General features: G+C 41.0%; 1 protein-coding gene across 1 annotated transcript in view; it reads right to left on the bottom strand.

Moving 5' to 3' along the window:
• BRIP1 (BRCA1 interacting helicase 1) overlaps positions 1–17,380 on the bottom strand; it is a 494,893-nt gene that overhangs the window by 261,107 nt on the left and 216,406 nt on the right. The window contains exons 14-15 of the mRNA XM_056556700.1: positions 15,551–15,691; positions 13,139–13,300 (exon numbers count right to left, since the gene is read on the bottom strand). Of these exons, the coding sequence (XP_056412675.1) occupies positions 13,139–13,300; positions 15,551–15,691 (303 nt within the window). The remainder of the gene's footprint in view (positions 1–13,138; positions 13,301–15,550; positions 15,692–17,380) is intronic.

Here is a 17,380-nt window from a genome sequence, read left to right as displayed (position 1 = left end):
GTACCGGAGGACCTGCAGCTCATTGGAGAGGAATGGAGACAGCTCCCAGGCCTCCTGCCGGAGGACAGGAAACCTTAACTGAGGTGTGAAGAGGCTTGTCCCTTTTTATGCTCCCAGGTTTCCTGCCCTGCGGTGGGAGGTACTCTCCAGGGGTGCTGTCCTAAACGATCAGGTAAAATGACCTTGTGGCCCCATATTTCCTCTGTTCCCTGATGTTGCTCTCCACTCCCATTACAGCCTTTTTGCCTCCCGCGGCTCTCCTGTCGTTATTCTCTTCTTCTGTGGCGGACTGTTTGTTTAAAGCTGTCTCTCCAGTCTCCCGTTTCCCCCTTTTTTCTAACTCCTCTTTACCTCTGGCCTGCATCCTGTGGATTTCTCCTGGTGGTTCTCCCAGAAATTGCTTCATCTGAAAGACTTGCTGGTAGGAAAGAAATTGATGTCTATTTCGGACCAGGTTTTCCCCTCCAGCATCTGATTCATTTAGACTTTCTCAAGTATTGTTTACAATCCCTAACGGGGTTTGCCTTTAATACTTCCACTAGTCAATTTGACGCTATGGCCCTATATACCGTTTTGTTGGCTCCCTCTCCCTGATTTACTGCACGCATTTTTTTGTGTAAATAATAAACCACAAAACAAAGCACACAAATGAGGTATCATCATAATCGTGCCGACCTGCAGAATAAAATTATCATGTCTTTTATACTTCACAGTGAACACTGCTTAAAATAAAATAAATAAATAAAAATAATAAACACACATGCCAAAATTACAGATTTTTGGTAATCCTGCCTCAGTAAAAAAAATGTATAAAAAAAAGTGATCAAAATGTCAGACATACCTGAAAATAGTATGACTGAATTTTAACAAAAAAATTTTTTTTTGAGATGTAAATCTTATAATCCATAATAAAGTATATGAATTAAGCATTGCCACATTTGTACCAAACTGCAGAATAAAGATAACTTGTAATTTATACTGCATGAAGAATGAAAGTAACAAAACAAAAATAATGGCAGAACAGTTTTTTTTTTATTCATAACACCTCATAAAAAATGTAATAAAAAGTGATGAGTGTCACATGTACCTCAAAATGGCACCAATTAAAACATTAATTTGTCTCGCAAAAACATTTTGGGAGCCCAAGGCCTCTGCATCTTGAGGTCTACAAAATATTCTAAAAAAAAAAGACTCAAAATCCACTAGGTGCTCCATTATGTCAGAGGCCTGTATGTGAGCCATGTAGTGCTCAAGGACAATATACCGGATATTTCTAAGTATGTTAAAATTAGGGGAATATATATTGTGCTGCATTTCTCCGCAGCACCCACTATGTTACAGAATATTTTTTTTAACAAAATGGCATATCTGCAAGAAAAATTTACATTTTTTAATTCCATTTCTACTTTGCTTTCATTTACGTGAATTACCTAAAAGCTTAATAAACTTTCTAAATGTCATTTTTCTAACTTTCTAAATGTCATGATTACTTTGAGGGGTGCAGTTTTTATAATAGGGTGATTTATAGGGGGTTCGAACATAAAGGCCCTTCAAATCCACTTCAGACCTCAACTGGTCCCTAAAAATAATTTTGAAAATTGCTACCAAACTTCTAAGCTCCTTAACATCCTTACAAAGTAAAAGGACATTTCATTATGCCAACATAAACCAGACATATTGTACAATATTGCACAAGTGAATTAATAACTAATTTATGTGGCATGACTATTTCTCTTGCAAGTAGAGAATCTAGAATTCAATTACATTTTCACAGAATTTTTGAGTTTTTTACATACAAATGCAGAATATGTCGACCAAAAGTTTTTAAATAACATTAAGTACAATATGTAACAAAAAAAACCAAAAAAAATCGAAGAATTACTTGAATACGGTAAACCCTGACAAAGAGTTATCATGCATTTTTAGATTTGGAAAATGTGCCTTGATCCTTAAAAGGGGTATTCCACCCCTAGACATCTTATCCCCTGTTCAAAGGATAGTAAGATGTCTGATAGCGGGGGTCCTGCCACTGGGAACCCCCGTGATCTCTCCTGCAGCACACCCTGTCATCTATCTTCCAGCCCCTGTATCGTCAGTCATCAGGCACGGAGCGAAGCTCGCTCCATGCACCAGATGTCAGGAGAGATCGTGGCGGTTCCCAGTGGCGGGACTCCCACGATCAGACATCTGATCTCCTATCCTTTGGATAAAAGATAAGATGTCTGGGGGTGGAGTACCCCTTGAAGGCCAAAACAGGCCTGGTTCGAAAGGGGGCAGATAAGTTAATCATGTCTCCATTTAAACATCTCTGTGCAAGATCAAATAAAATGAATTATTTCATTACATCCTTGAATATAAGAACTCCCAAGCCTCTATTAGCTTAGGGATTATCTTAGCACCTTTTCCAGTTCCTACTTAAAGGTACCAAAAGGGAAATTAGGTTCCTATAATAGTCCAATCCTTCCTAAAAGTTTGTTTAAAAGCAATTATTTATTAGTAATTTTCAAAACCAAAAGTGGAAAAGTTAAAAAGGTGATTTAAAAACATCAACATAACAGACCTGTAGTTGATTCACTCACTTCTAGTACATGCACCACTTTTTACATTTCAGCCAATCTTTTTATTTTATTACTACCTTATTTGATATTAAAATGAAATCAAAGCATCTACACAATGAGGGACAATTTAACCCCTTAAGGACTGAGCCCTTTTTCACCTTAAGAATGCAGCCCTTATTTGCAATTCTGACCACTATCACTTTATGCATTAATAACTGTGGGATGCTTTAACCGATTATTCTGATTCCGAGAAACTTTTTTCGTGACATATTCTACTTTAACACAGTGGTAAATCTTCATCAATACTTGCATCCTTACTTGGTGAAAAATCCCAAAATTTCATGAAAATTTAGAATTTTTCTAACTTTGAAACTCTCTGCTTGCAAGGAAAATGGATATTCCAAATAAATTATATATTGATTCACATATACAATATGTCTACTTTATATTTGCATCATAAAGTTGACATGTTTTTACTTTTGGAAGACATCAGAGGGCTTCAAAGTTCAGCAGCAATTTTCTAATTTTCCACAAAATTTTCAAAATCAGAATTTTTCAGGGACCAGTTCAGTTATAAAGTGGATTTGAGGGTTCTTGCTATTAGAAATACCCCATAAATGACCCCATTATAAAAACTGCACCCCCCAAAGTATTCAAAATGACATTCAGAAAGTGTGTTAACCCTTTAGGTGTTTCATAGGAATAGCAGCAAAATGAAGGAGAAAATTCAAAATCTTCATTTTTTTACACTCATGTTCTTGTAGACCCAGTTTTTTAAATTTTACATGGGGTAAAGGAGAAAAAGCCCCCCAAAATTTGTAAGCCAATTTCTCTTGATTAAGGAAATACCTCATAGGTGGATGTCAGGTGCTCTGTGGGTGCACTACAAGGCTCAGAAGGGAAGGAGCGACAATGGGATTTTGGAGAGTAAGTTTTTCTGAAATGGTTTTTGGGGGGCATGTCACATTAAGGAAGCCCCTATGGTGCCAGAACAGCAAAAAACAACCAACATGGCATACTATTTTGGAAACTACACCCCTCAAAGAACGTAACAAGGGGTCCAGTGAGCCTTAACACCCCACAGGTGTTTGACAAATTTCTGCAAAATTTGGACAGGAAAATGAAAAATTAGATTTTTTTTCACTAAAATGCTGATGTCACCCCAAATTTTTCATTTTCACAAGGGGTAATTGGAGAAAAAGCCTCCCAAAATGTGTAACCCCATTTATTCTGAGTATGGAAATACCCCCTATGTGGATGCAAATTGCTCTGCGGGCGAACTACAATGCTCAGAAGAGAAGGAGCGCCATTGAGCGTTTGGCGAGAGAATTTGGTTGGAATAGAAGTCGGGGGCCATGTGTGTTTACAAAGCCCCCTATGGTGCCAGAACAGTGGACCCCCCCCACATGTGACCCTATTTTGGAAACGACACACCTCACATAATTTAATAAGGGGTGCAGTGAACATTTACACCCCACTGGCATTTGACAGATCTTTGGAACAGTGGGCTGTGCAAATGAAAAATTTAATTTTTCATTTTCACGGACCACTGTTCCAAAATTCTGTCAGACACCTGTGGGGTTTACTTGCTCACTGTACCCCTTATTACATTACGTGAGGGGTGTAGTTTCCAAAATGGGGGGCTGTCCACTGTTCTGGCACTATGGGGGCTTTGTAAAAACACACATGGCCTTCAATTTCAGACACATTCTCTCTCCAAAATCCCAATGGCGCTCCTTCTCTTCTTAGCATTGTAGTGTGCCAGCAGAGCAATTTACATCCACATATGGGGTATGTTCTTACTCAGAAGAAATGGGGCTACGAATGTTGGGGGACTTTTTTCCTATTCTCCCTTGTGAAAATTAGAAATGTAGGGTAAAACCAGCATTTTAGTGATTTATTTTTAATTTTTTTCCATTTTCACATCCAACTTAAAAGAAAATTTGTCAAACACCTGTGGGGTGTTAAGGCTCACTATACCCCTTGTTATATTCCGTGAGGGATGTAGTTTCCAAAATGTGGTCACAACTGGGTATTTATTGTTTTGCGTTTATGTCAGAACCGCTGTATAATCAGCCACCCCTGTGCAAATCATCAATTTAGGCCTCAAATGTACATGGTGCGTTCTCACTCCTGAGCCTTGTTGTGCGCCCGCAGAGCATTTTACGCCCACATATGGGTTATTACCGTATTCAGGAGAAATTGCATTACACATTTTGGGGGTCTTTTTTTTTCCCTTTTACCGCTTGTGAAAATTAAAAGTATGGGGCAACCCCAGCATGTTAGTGTAAAAAAATTTTTTTTTTAAACTAACATGCTGGTGTAGACCCCAACTTTACCTTTTCATATGGGGTAGAAGGAGAAAAAGCAATTTCTCCAGAGTATGGAGATACTCCATATGTGGCCCTAAACTGTTTACTTCAAATACGACAGGGCTCCAAAGCGAGAGAGCGCCATGTGCATTTTAGGCCTAAATTGTGGATTTGAATCCGCCACAAAAATACCCCACGCCAGCGTTTCCAGCTGTTGCAAAACTGCCAGCATGCCTGGACAGTCAGTGGCTTGTTTTTCAACAGCTGGAGGCTCTGTTTTGGAAACAGTGCCGTACAAGAAGTTTTTTTTATTGGGGGGGGGGGGGGGGGGGGGGGGCTGTGTAGGGGTATGTGTATATGTAGTGTTTTACTTTTTATTTAGTGTAGGTGTAGTGTAGTGTAGTGTAGTGTTTTTAGGATACATTCACACGGTTGGGTATGCTGGGAGTTTGAGCTTGTACATTCACATTGGGGGGGGGGGGAACTTTCAGCTATTGCAAAACTACAACTACCAGCATGCACTGACAGACCATACATGCTGGGAGTTGTAGTTACGCAACAGCTGGAGGCACATTTGTTGCGAAACACTGAACGTTTGTTACTTAACTCAGTGTTTCGCAACCAGTGTGCCTCCAGCTGTTGCAAAACTACAGCTCCCAGTATGTAGTCTCTCAGTGCATGCTGGGAGTTGTATTTTTGAAACAGCTGGAGGCACACTGGTTGTGAAACACTGAGTTAGGTAACAAACTTGGTTTCACAACCAATGTGTCTCCAGCTGTTGCAAAACTGCAACAATCAGCATGCATTGACAGTTGAAGGGCATGCTGTGAGTTGTAGTTTTGCAACAGCTGGAGGCACACTGCTACAACTTCCAGCATGCCCTTTGGTAGTCTGTGCATGCTGGGAGTTGTAATTATGCAACAGCTGAATGCACACTTTTTCATAGAAAAAATGTGCCTCCAGCTGTTGCATAACTACAACCCCCAGCATGCACAGACTACCAAAAGGCATGCTGGGGGTTGTAGTTGGAACTCCAGCTGTTGCAAAATTACAACTCCCAGCATGCCCTTTGGCTTTGCATGCTGTGAATTGTTGCTAAGCAACAGTAGGAGGTGAACAGGCCTCACCTCCTGCTGTATCCTGCCGCCAGGACCGCCGCTGCTGTATCCTGCCACCGGGACCGATCCTGCTGCTCCTGTCCAAACCTTGTTTATGTGGCCTACTCTTCCCTGTGAAGCAGCCCCATGTGGACATACCTGCCTGCTGCACAGCATCAGGGATATGGTGTGGCAGTGAGCCTACTCCTCCCAGGGTAGCACTTCTCCTGCTCCTTCCTGCAGATAGTCAATCCAGATACAGAAGCTTGCGAGCATCGTGGGACCTTCCTAGTGTGGTCTGCACCGTTTTTAATTACTGAATTAACAAGACATGCTTTAACTCTTGAGGACATATAGATTTCCGCCTTATCTCTAATAAGGACATACATTGCTGCTCTTACAGGACTTCTCTGCCCAAACTGTTGCCAAAAGGGACCTTCTCTACAGTGTGCAACAAACTCTCAGGAGCAAAACATTGCTCTTCTTTATGTAGCCAAGCTGGGGTCCTTATCTATGGGAAGCCTACTGTCTTTAAAGTAGGTTGGAAAGAGACCAAACTCAGGAAGTGCATGGGTGGCATGGAGAGGCCTGCTGGGGAACGCCCACTTTCTCCTGTTGGGAGCTCACACAACGCGAGCATCGGAAAAGGTATAATACAGAGCTTTTTAAAGCTCAGAAATTATATTTTAAGGGCAGGGAGGGGTGTTAGGAGTACCGTATTTTTTTATGGGAAAAGTTGGTGCGTCTTATACGGCGAATACCTGCGGCCATCAATGGCCGGGACCCGCAGCTAATACAGGACATCACCGATCGCGGTGATGCCCTGTATTAACCCTTCAGACGCGGCGATCAAAGCTGACTTCCACGTCTGAAGCGAAAATAACACTAACCCGGCTGTTCAGTTGGGCTGTTCGGGACCGCTGCAGTGAAATCGCGGCATCCCAAACAGCTTACAGGACATCGGGAGGGACCTTACCTGCCTCCTCGGTGTCTGCTCCGTGCCGGGATCCCCTGCATGGTCGGCACTCTCCTTCAACGTCATCACGTCGTCGCGCACGCTGTCCCGTCATCCAATAGGAGCGGCGTGCGTAGCGACGTGATGACTGCGACGGAGAGTGTGGATTCCGGGGAAGAAGACGTCCGGAGCGTCGGGGACACCGAGGGCGACAGCGATGGAGCGACATCCAGGGCAGCGATGGAGCGACATCCAGAGACAGGTGAGTACTACCTCCTTATCCAGTGGTCTTCAACCTGCGGTCCTCCAGCCGTTGGCTGTCCGGGCATGCTGGGAGTTGTAGTTTTGCAACATCTGGAGGTCGACAGATTGAAGATCACTGTTGGGTGCAGAATCTTTTTTTTCTAGATTTTGCACCTTTAAAATAGGGTGCGTCCTATATGCCGGTGCATCCTATAGGGCGAAAAATACGGTAGTTAGGGAATATAATCTGATTTAGTTTAGAAAACATGGTTTGATGACAGGTATTCTTTAACCCCTTAAAGGAGTCAGGGTTTTTCGATTTTTGCACTTTCGTTTTTTCCTCCTCACCTTTTAAAAATCATTACCCTTTCAATTTTGCACCTACAGACTCATGGCATCAGTAATTTTACCCAAAAATCTAATGAAACTTTTATAAGTAACATTTTTGTTTTGACCGGACTTTTTGATCGCTTTTAATTATTTTTTTTATGGCATAAAAAGTGACCAAAAATACGCAAATCTTGGACTTTGGAATTTTTTTTACGTGTACGCCATTGAACGTGCGGTTTAATTAACGATATATTTTTACAGACATTCATGCACATGGCGATACCACATATGTTTACATTTTAATTTACACAGCTTTTTTTTATTTATTTTTTTATAGGAAAAGTGGGTGATTCAAACTTTTATTAGGGAAGGGGTTAAATCATCCCCATAGGGGAATATAACATGCTTCACACCAATTTCCCACACTGATCAATGCTATGCCATAGCATAGCATTGATCAGTGTTTTCAGCATTCGACTGCTCCTGCCTGGATCTCAGGCAAGGAGCAGTCATTCGGCAATCGGACAACGAGCAGATGTCTGGTATTAACCACGGGTCCCATCTACCATTAGCCGCCGGGCCCGACCCAATATGAAGCGGGGTCACCACGTGACTCCGTGTTATATCGCGGGAGTCGGCACAGGACGTAAATATACATCCTGAGTCGTTAAGAGGTTAAAGACCCTAGTAAAGTACTCAACACCATAGGTTGCTCGTCCAAGGCCTCTTCTCCTGCAGTGTGATAAGGTGTTTGTGGTCTGTCTTCCTTATATTCTGAGCGACTCATGAGTCTCTTATTTATACTATACTATTTTTATGACTATGTCCTTACAGGGTGTTCCCTAATTAGGTATCCAGTCTGTGTTCTAAGTTATTTGCATTGTTAATGCTTTGTTTTCTGGATGGGGTGTGGGTGGGTTGATCCCTGCAGCCCTGTGTGTGTAGCAAAATTCTGAGTCAGGTCTGCTCATCACAGGGTACTTCGAAGAATTTTTTTTTGTGCTCAGTGTAAAAATCCTATTCTTACCCTTTCTCACCGTCACAGCATCAATCCCAACTGTGAAGCAATTCTCAGTGTCATTTTCGACACGAGGACCTGCCGGCTCAGTCATTGCCACAGACACTGATTAGCTTAAGGCCAAGGCAGACACAAGTAAGTGCTTTTCTGTGGGTACTGACTAACTGTGGAGGAAAAGGAGTGAGGAAAGTAAGAGTGTTTTGTCTATTTAGCTATTTCCTATGCACAGTTGGATAGAAATACCCCTTTAAATGGTCCCCATCCTTTCAACATACTCAGCATAATAGAAGCACTTTTCTTATATTCACTTGCACTATTGATTTATGCAAAGAATGTTGAAAGGATGGGGACCAGCTGAAAATGACAGAGGAAGCCTGCAGAGCCGAAATTTGGTGAAAATGCCATATACAAATTATATAATAGACAAAAGTAGTGGTGTTCCTGACATATATACACACACACACACACCAGCTTGTCCTGAGAAGTTACCTAAAGCGACCGATTACTGACTAGTTTTCTGCTTTACAGCAGACCTGTCAGCAGAAAAACAGGGTTGTAAATAAGCACATGGCTAGACAGAGCTAGTCATCAGGATACTGGACTTTTTAGATATTCATTAATATTCAAGTTTGGAAGTTTTTATACTGTAATCCGTCCAGTGTCAATATAATTGTTTTCTAAGTTTCACTCAACTCAACAATACTTGCCACTACTGCAGCGCTTACAGGTATTATCTGATCTCACTGATGATACTCGATGACAATTTTTTATCTTGTGCTCCAGGAGTCCTCTGGTATGCATTGTCACTACGAATTTCTTCTCGGTCACAGATGGCACATTTTTCCATCACAGCCCAGATAGTAGTCTTACAGGCCAGTTTCTGCAGCCACAGCCAGTGGTGGTTCTTTCACAGGCTCAAAACACTGCCATCACTTTGTAACTTAACTTAATACTTCCTTATGAACTTCCCAGTATTTATTGCCATCCATCTTTCCTTTAATCACAACAGTCATTGTCACACAAAAAAGTATGACGCTACCACCATGCTTTACTGTGGGAACAATGTTAGTAGGATAGTGGAAAGATATGGCTAAACATTTTTATTTTAGTTTCATTCGACAAGAGAACCTTCTTGTAGGTGACCGGACAATGTTTGACAAATTCCAAACATGTTTTCTTCAGGGTTTTTTTTTTAACAATGTACTTTTTTCTAACTACTCTATAAAGCGCTACTCTGTGGACAGAAACTATCATTTTCAGTGTGGATCTTTGGAGTATCTAAATAGATATGTTTGGCACCTTTGTGCAATCTCTGATTAATGCCCTATTTAATCGCTTTGTGTTTTGGTTGGTGGCCTTCTCTTGTCAGGTTTGTAGTTGTGCCATATATCTTCAATCATATTGTAATGGATTTAATGGTCATCTGTGGAATGTTCAAAGTTTGGGATATTTTTTTTAACCCCTTCAGGATATTTGAAGGAAATATATGTCCTGATGCACTGGTACTTTGCACACCAGGATGCACATTTACATCCTATATATCAAGCCATTTCCAGGTTCTAATGCAACAGAACAAGCAAGGGGGATACTTCTGCAAAACACTGTATTAGGTAGTAAGGCTAGACAACTTGGTTAAAGCACTTTTCTTCACCTCAGGTGTGGTGGTATTAAGCGGTCAGTAGCTACCAAGAATGGTCAAAGAAAGGACAAATCAATGAACTGGTAACAGGGTCATGGGATCCCAAAGCTCACTGATACAGTTAGGATTGAAGGTTGAACTACTGTGTTACAAATTGTTAAAAAATAAATAAAATAAAAAAAGTAATGCTGGCAATGATAAAACAGCTCCAGAATATTCTGTGCATCAAAGTTTGCTGTGTATTGGGCTGCATAGCTACAGTCAAGTACCCAAGCAGACATATCCACCACTGATAGTACCTTAAATGTGCAGGTGGACAATCATGACTGGTCCCTGCAGCAATAATAGAGGTGGCCAGTCTGAATAAGACAAGCCATCGAAAGAAGTGTAGTGTTGTGGGAAATGTCATGTTGGGAAACCTTTTGTCCTGGCAATCATGTGGGTGATATACCACCAACCTAAAGATTACTGCAGAATAAGGACACTTTGCCCATTGGCAGTAATCTCAACAACCAAAATGCACTCAAACTAAATTCCAAATCACGTAATCCCAATTCAATCCAATCATGTATCTGTGGGATATGCTAAAAATAAAGTCTGATCAATAAAGGCCCCATCTCGCTACTTCTGGAAAAATCCTGGTGCACTGCCCATGCCTTGATGTGTCAGAGCTGTTTGGCAGTGCAAGGGGGACAAAATAATTTTGTTAGGCCAATTGCTAGTTATAAACTATATAGAAAAAACGATAAAGCATTGAAGCAGTGCTAAATTCAGTATTATTTTTTTTTAACATCAGTTTATATTCTGATTACACTGTATCAAGCGCAAGAACAAAAATCAGAGCAGGGATTGCGTGGTCTGTGATGCCATCTAGTGGCCACAGTAGGAAATTGCATAACCATACATACAGCTTTTACAATACATAGCTATTAAAATAAGCTGGGAAAAACTCATCCTTTTAGCAAAATAGCCTTAAAGTAGATAATGTGATTGTATGCTCTTAGTGCTTTGGAAACATGGGTGCTAAGTGTAATGTCAGTTTATATGCTTTTGTATTTTTCTGTTTTGGTGTCTATTCACACTCTAGGTTTGTGATGTACTGTTTTCTATGTTATTCTTCCTTGGGTTAGGGAGAGTTAACCCTCCAGCCCTGGGAGGTATAAAAGGCCTCTTCAGGTGTTACTTTGGGCTTACGACTCAGTTTTTCTCTTATTTTATAACAGAACTGCTGAAAACTGACAAAGTCTAGCCCCCACAACCAATTTTACACTTCTCCTCCCTTATGGATACACTTCTGACTTTGCCTCAAAAACTGCAGTGGCAGTTTTCCAAAAACTGCCTGAAAAAACCCAAGTGGAAACTTAGCCTAAAGGTCACAATCCTAAACCTCTGTTTTACTTACCGTATTTATCGGGGTATAACACGCACCGGCCTATAACACGCACCCTCATTTTTCCAAGGAAATTTTGGTTAAAAAAGTTTTTTTTACCAAAATATCCTTGGAAAAATGAGGGTGCGTGTGTGTGCAGGTGTACCTCGATAAACTGTTTCTGGCGGTTTCTGCAGTTCAATGATTTCAAATCATTGACGTGCAGTGGCTTCTGTAGGGCCAGAGTGCCGCTGCTCTATTCCGTCCCCGTCCCCGGTTTCATAATTAAATATCCCGCCGCCGCCACTGCCCAATTCCCTCCCCGATTTTATAGTTCCATGTGCCCTGGGGACTGCGGTCCTTCATGCTCCGGCGGTCTCCTGATCTGTTACTGTGCGCCGCGCACTGACTGACGAGTGATGTCGTGTTGAGGACGTCACTCGTCATTACGCAGCGCACAGTGACAGATCAGGAGACTGCCGGAGCATGAAGCACCGCAGTCCCCAGGGCACATGTAACTATAAAACCGGGGACGGGGAGGGAATTGGGCCGTGGTGGTGGCGGGATATTTAACTATAAAACCAGGGACGGGGATGGAATTGGGCAGTGGCGGCGGCGGGATATTTAACTATAAAACTGGGACGGGGAGGGAATTGGGCCGTGGTGGTGGCGGGATATTTAACTATAAAAACTGGGACGGGGAGGGAATTGGGCAATGGCAGTGGGACTCTGGCCAGGCAGTAGCTGCTGCAGTTCAATGATTTAAAGCGCTCGCTTTAAATCATTGAACTGCAATGGCTTTTGTGTGGTCACAAACAGTCTATCGGCGTATAACACGCAGATAGACTTTAGGCTAAAAATTTTAGCATAAAAAATGCGTGTTATACACAGATAAATACGGTAATTAGGTCTGATCAGCTTATATGATGTCTGGAAGCACAAGGATAGTTTACAGAGAATGTTTTATCTATTTATTTTTTTAAACATGAGTGGTGACTTGAAAAAAGTATTAAATTAATTTAAATTAATTAAAATAAATAAAAACACATCACTATTTTATAACAAAGGATAATTTTCTAATGACACGTTCCCTTTAAAATACAGCCAACAGGGTGTAGGTATTAATAAAGCTTTGCATGTTCTGGACACTAAAGAAGTAGTATCATGTTTGGAGCCCCGGCTCTCCTTCACAGAGGCGTGTCACGGCCCCCGCCTGAAGCAGGGGCCACCACACCCCCTCTATATAGCTCTATGGGAGAACCGAAGATTGCACAACAGCTCTCCCATGGAGCTATATGGAGGGGGCGTGGCGCACCACTGTTAAGGAGAACCTAAGCTCCAAACAGGAGATTGCGGGCGGGCCCCAGCAATCTAAAACTTATCCCCTATCCTTGCAATTGGAGATACATTTTTTTAACATGATACTTCTCATGGAAGTAATAAATAAAAGATTATTTTTATGCATTTCTATACTTCAGTATAGCAAGGAGATAGAAAGACAGACAAATCAGGAGGACATTTGCTTCACGAAATAGTTGTGTTTTTATACATATACTACTGTTATAAAAGAAGACATTGTATTATATAGACATATTAGTTAGCAGTTTTTTTTTTTACCTTATAAGACGGCAGGAAGCAAAGAACTCCATGGCTCACAGTCTGGCACACAGATAGTAAAAGTGCACCAATCTCATCCTGAAAATCGAAGGTTTCAGTATGCTGATATGTTGCACAAAGTTTACGACCTTTTGGGCCAGAACCGACTGTCCCAACCCATACCTGTAATAAAAGCCCATCAAAGCTCAATACACTTTTATTGTGGCCTATGTTCACATCAAATTTAACAGAACTATTTCATTTTAAACAAGTTAAAAAAAAAACATAAGCCATGTTTTTATAAAGCAGTGGAATAAATATAAAAGTAGTTAATTTAGCGTTGATACCCAGAAACAACACACTGTGGCATAGTGTGCCATATATCCCTATTACAGCCAAAAGCAGAAAGTTCCAAAACAGCACAATGTAGAATGACAGGGTCTGCAAGAAGTTTGCTAAAAATACAGTTACCAGGAAGCACACAGATTCAACGACAGAATACTAAACGGATACTCATCACATCAAGGTTACCACAAAATGTCAAGTGTTTTAAAGAAAAAAAGTGTCAAATTAACCACAGTGGCATATGCTGTTAGTTTTGGTGTCCCCCCCCCCCCCCCCCTCTTCCCTTATTCTCCAAAAAAATTGGGAATAATATTTTACACCAAACAGTATTGGTTAATACACCTTATGTGCAAACTGCCTAACAGTAATATCCTGTTTTAAAGGAAAACTGACCAAACCTAAATATACAACAGGATAGAAACAAGGTCACCTGCACTAATGCTTCCTACCAGGTGAAAATCTGTGGACCCATTCAGGGACGTCCAAGTTGTTGCTAATATGGTAAGTCTTCCTAAGTGCAACAGAGGCAGGCTGCTGATGTATTTGCAATGCTTTTTCCCACCCACTTCGGCGATAACCTCACCCCTATTGGCCGCTAGCTCCGCCCCGACCATAAATATTCATCACCTCTTCCACAGTATGTCCGTGAAGAAGTGGAGTTATCAATAGAAGTGGGTCGGTTATCGGTCACCGGGGAGGGAGACAGCAATGGCAATACAGCAGCAACAGCCCAATTCCACTGCACCTAAAAAGAAATTACCTAAATTTAGGTTAGTGCAGGTGATCTTGCTGACAGCTTTCTTTTAACCCCTTAAGGATGAAGGGTTATTCAGTTTCTGCATTTTCAATTTTTCCTTATCACCTTCTAAAAATCATAACACTTTCAATTTTGCACCTAAAATTCCATATGATTGCTTATTTTTTTCCGCCACCAATTGTACTATGCAGTGACAGTCATTTTACATAAAAATCCACGGCAAAAACTGATAAAAAAATTAATTGAGCACCAAAATTGAAGAAAAAAATGCCATTTTGCAATTTTTGGGGGCTTCCGTTTCTATGCAGTACATTTTTCTGTAACAATGACACCTTATCTTTATTCTGTAGGTCCATTCGGTTAAAATGATACCCTACTTATATAGGTTTGATTTTGTCGTACCTCTGAAAAAAATCATAACTACATGCAGGAAAATGTATATGTAAAAAATTGTCGTCTCCTGACCCCTATAACTTTTTAATTTTCCTGCGTAAGGGCCGGTATGAGGGCTCATTTTTGGCGCTGTGATCTGAAGTTTTTATCGGTACCATTTTTGTATCGATCAGACTTTTTTTCATGATATAAAAAGTGACCAAAAATACGCAATTTTGGACTTTGGAATTTTTTTGTGCGTACGCCATTGACCGTGCGGTTTAATTAATTATATATTTTTATAATTCGGACATTTCTGCACACGGCGATTACCACATATGTTTATTTTCACATTTATTTATTTTTTTAAATGGGAAAAGGGGGGGGGAGGGTGATTCAAACGTCTATTAGGGAAGGAGTTAAATGACCTTTATTCACTTTTTTTTCACTTTTTTTTTTTTTTGCAGTGTCATAGCTCCCATAGGGGGCTATAACACTACACACACACACTGACCTTTTACACTGATCCCTGAAAAGCCATAGCTTTGCATTGATCAGTGTTATAGGCGGTCGATTGCTCAAGCCTGGATCTCAGGCTTGGAGCAATCAATCGCCGATCGGACGCGACGGAGGCAGGTAAGGGGACCTCCGCTTGTGTCCTAGCTGATCGGGACATCGCGATTTTATCGTGATGGTCCCGATCAGTCCGACTGAGCTGACTGGAAGCTTTCACTTTCATTTTAGACACGGCAATCAATTTTGATCACTGTGTCTAAAGGGTTAATAGCGTGGGGCACAACGATTGGTGCCGCACCCGACCCGGTATGACACGGGGTCATAGGCGTGTATTAACAGACATGTGACACATTTTCACAAGGTAAGAATATGCAGCAATACTATTTCTCAGTTTTTTTGCTTTAGCATACGGATAAAGGCATAGTATAAAAGGAATAGCTCACCTGGGATTTTTTGATAACATGATTGGCCTCTAGCTGGATAGAAAACTTAACACCTAGTTCAGAAGAGAACGATCCCATTGGAGACAAGGTGCCTGAAGTTAGAACAATGGAGCGAGCATTGCCACTTAGTTCAGAAAACGCCTGTATTGAGGAATAAAAAAATCAATGGGAATTATTTGCTCAAATGAAACATCAGAGAGTCACATATGACTGACTTACTGGTATGTGCTATATAAAAGAAATAATAATAATAATAAAAATAAAAAAAAACACGGAATGGAAAAACATCACACAACATTTGCTAATAAATAAATTAAAATGTCAAATAAATTACTGATTAAATAATTCTATTCAAGACTATTCGTAAAGATATTCACTTATGCATCTGTCCATCATGTGATTACATATAGATGAAAAATGGTCTCTGATGACCGAAGTCTAAGGATGCCTGTGCACGTTAAGGACAAGTAACAGCATCTGCTGATGGCTGTGCTTCACTCTTTGAGTTTTAGGTGTGTGAAAACATTTCACAAAAACTACAGTGTAACTGCAACTTGTGTTCTTCAAAGCCACTAAAAAGCTCACAATAGGACTACAACATATGACAATATATATTACCACAATAGTCCCACAATCCAGTTTGCCTCTAGCAATTTGCAGAGAATGATCTTTAAAGGCGTTATTCAGGAAAAAAAATTTTTTTAAAGTTAAACAGATTTGTAAATTAAAGGAAAAAGAAAATTGTAGGTGCAGCTCACAACTATACACTTACCGAGGTGAAATGGGGTACACACCTATACCACGGTGTGTTGGAAATATCAATAAAAAGAGAAAATGGTTTCCCCCACCTCAAGGCTCGTGTTTAAATTATTACAAAGATAATGCAATAAGACCAGGCTTCAATTATTCTGTTATTTTATTAAAATGTATCATATAAATTTAAATTCCACTCTCACAGGGCCCTTGTGGGAGAAGAAATGTATTTAGGATACAAATAAAATATAAAACAGTAAAAACAATATGTCACTCAATTAGCAAAATTAGATATGTGGACAACAAAATTTGCTAGATGTAACTGTCCTTTAGTTTGTAGCAACAGTTGCTATAATGTAGTTATATTGTCTCTGGTCTGTTATTTAATGTAACTGTAAGCTATAACAAGTGATGCAATGAATGTAGATCTATTACCAGTTCTTTGTGGTCAGCAATTGCTCGCTGAGCTGCAGATATACTTGCAGAAATGTGTGCTGGCATGCACAGGTGGCGGCTGGTCCTGACAGCACAGGACCCGGATTATGCCACCCGATGGAACCAGGGAAGCGAATGCAGAGCCTCGTGTATTCAGCGTCTGACGTCAGAGTTCATGCGGACTACTGAAGAAAGGGTCAGAGATCATTAAGTACCCTGAAACGCGTCTAGTTATCTACTTATGTTACTTATGCCACTCATTGCTTAAAGAATTATACTGTCAAGATTTTGGACAGCCATACTCTGGACTACATTCACAGCTCTGAATGAGCAATCCATCCCCAGGACTTACCTGCATCCAAGTCTGGGTCTTACCAGTTCTAACCTCTATGGTCCGCATGAACTCTGACGTCAGACGCTGAATACACGAGGCTCTGCATTCGCTTCCCTGCTTCCATCGGGTGGCATAATCCGGGTCCTGCGCCGTCAGGACCAGCCACCACGAAGCTCTGCATCCATCTCCTCGATTCATCGGGCGGTATAACCCGGGCCCTGTGCTGTCAGGACAAGCCGCCACCTGTGCATGCCAGCACACATTTCTGCAAGTATATCTGCAGCTCAGCGAGCAATTGCTGACCACAA

This window comes from Hyla sarda, chromosome 2 (assembly GCF_029499605.1).
Source record: "Hyla sarda isolate aHylSar1 chromosome 2, aHylSar1.hap1, whole genome shotgun sequence".
NCBI classification, from domain to species: Eukaryota; Metazoa; Chordata; class Amphibia; order Anura; family Hylidae; genus Hyla; species Hyla sarda.
This window is presented reverse-complemented; position numbering and strand designations above follow the sequence as displayed.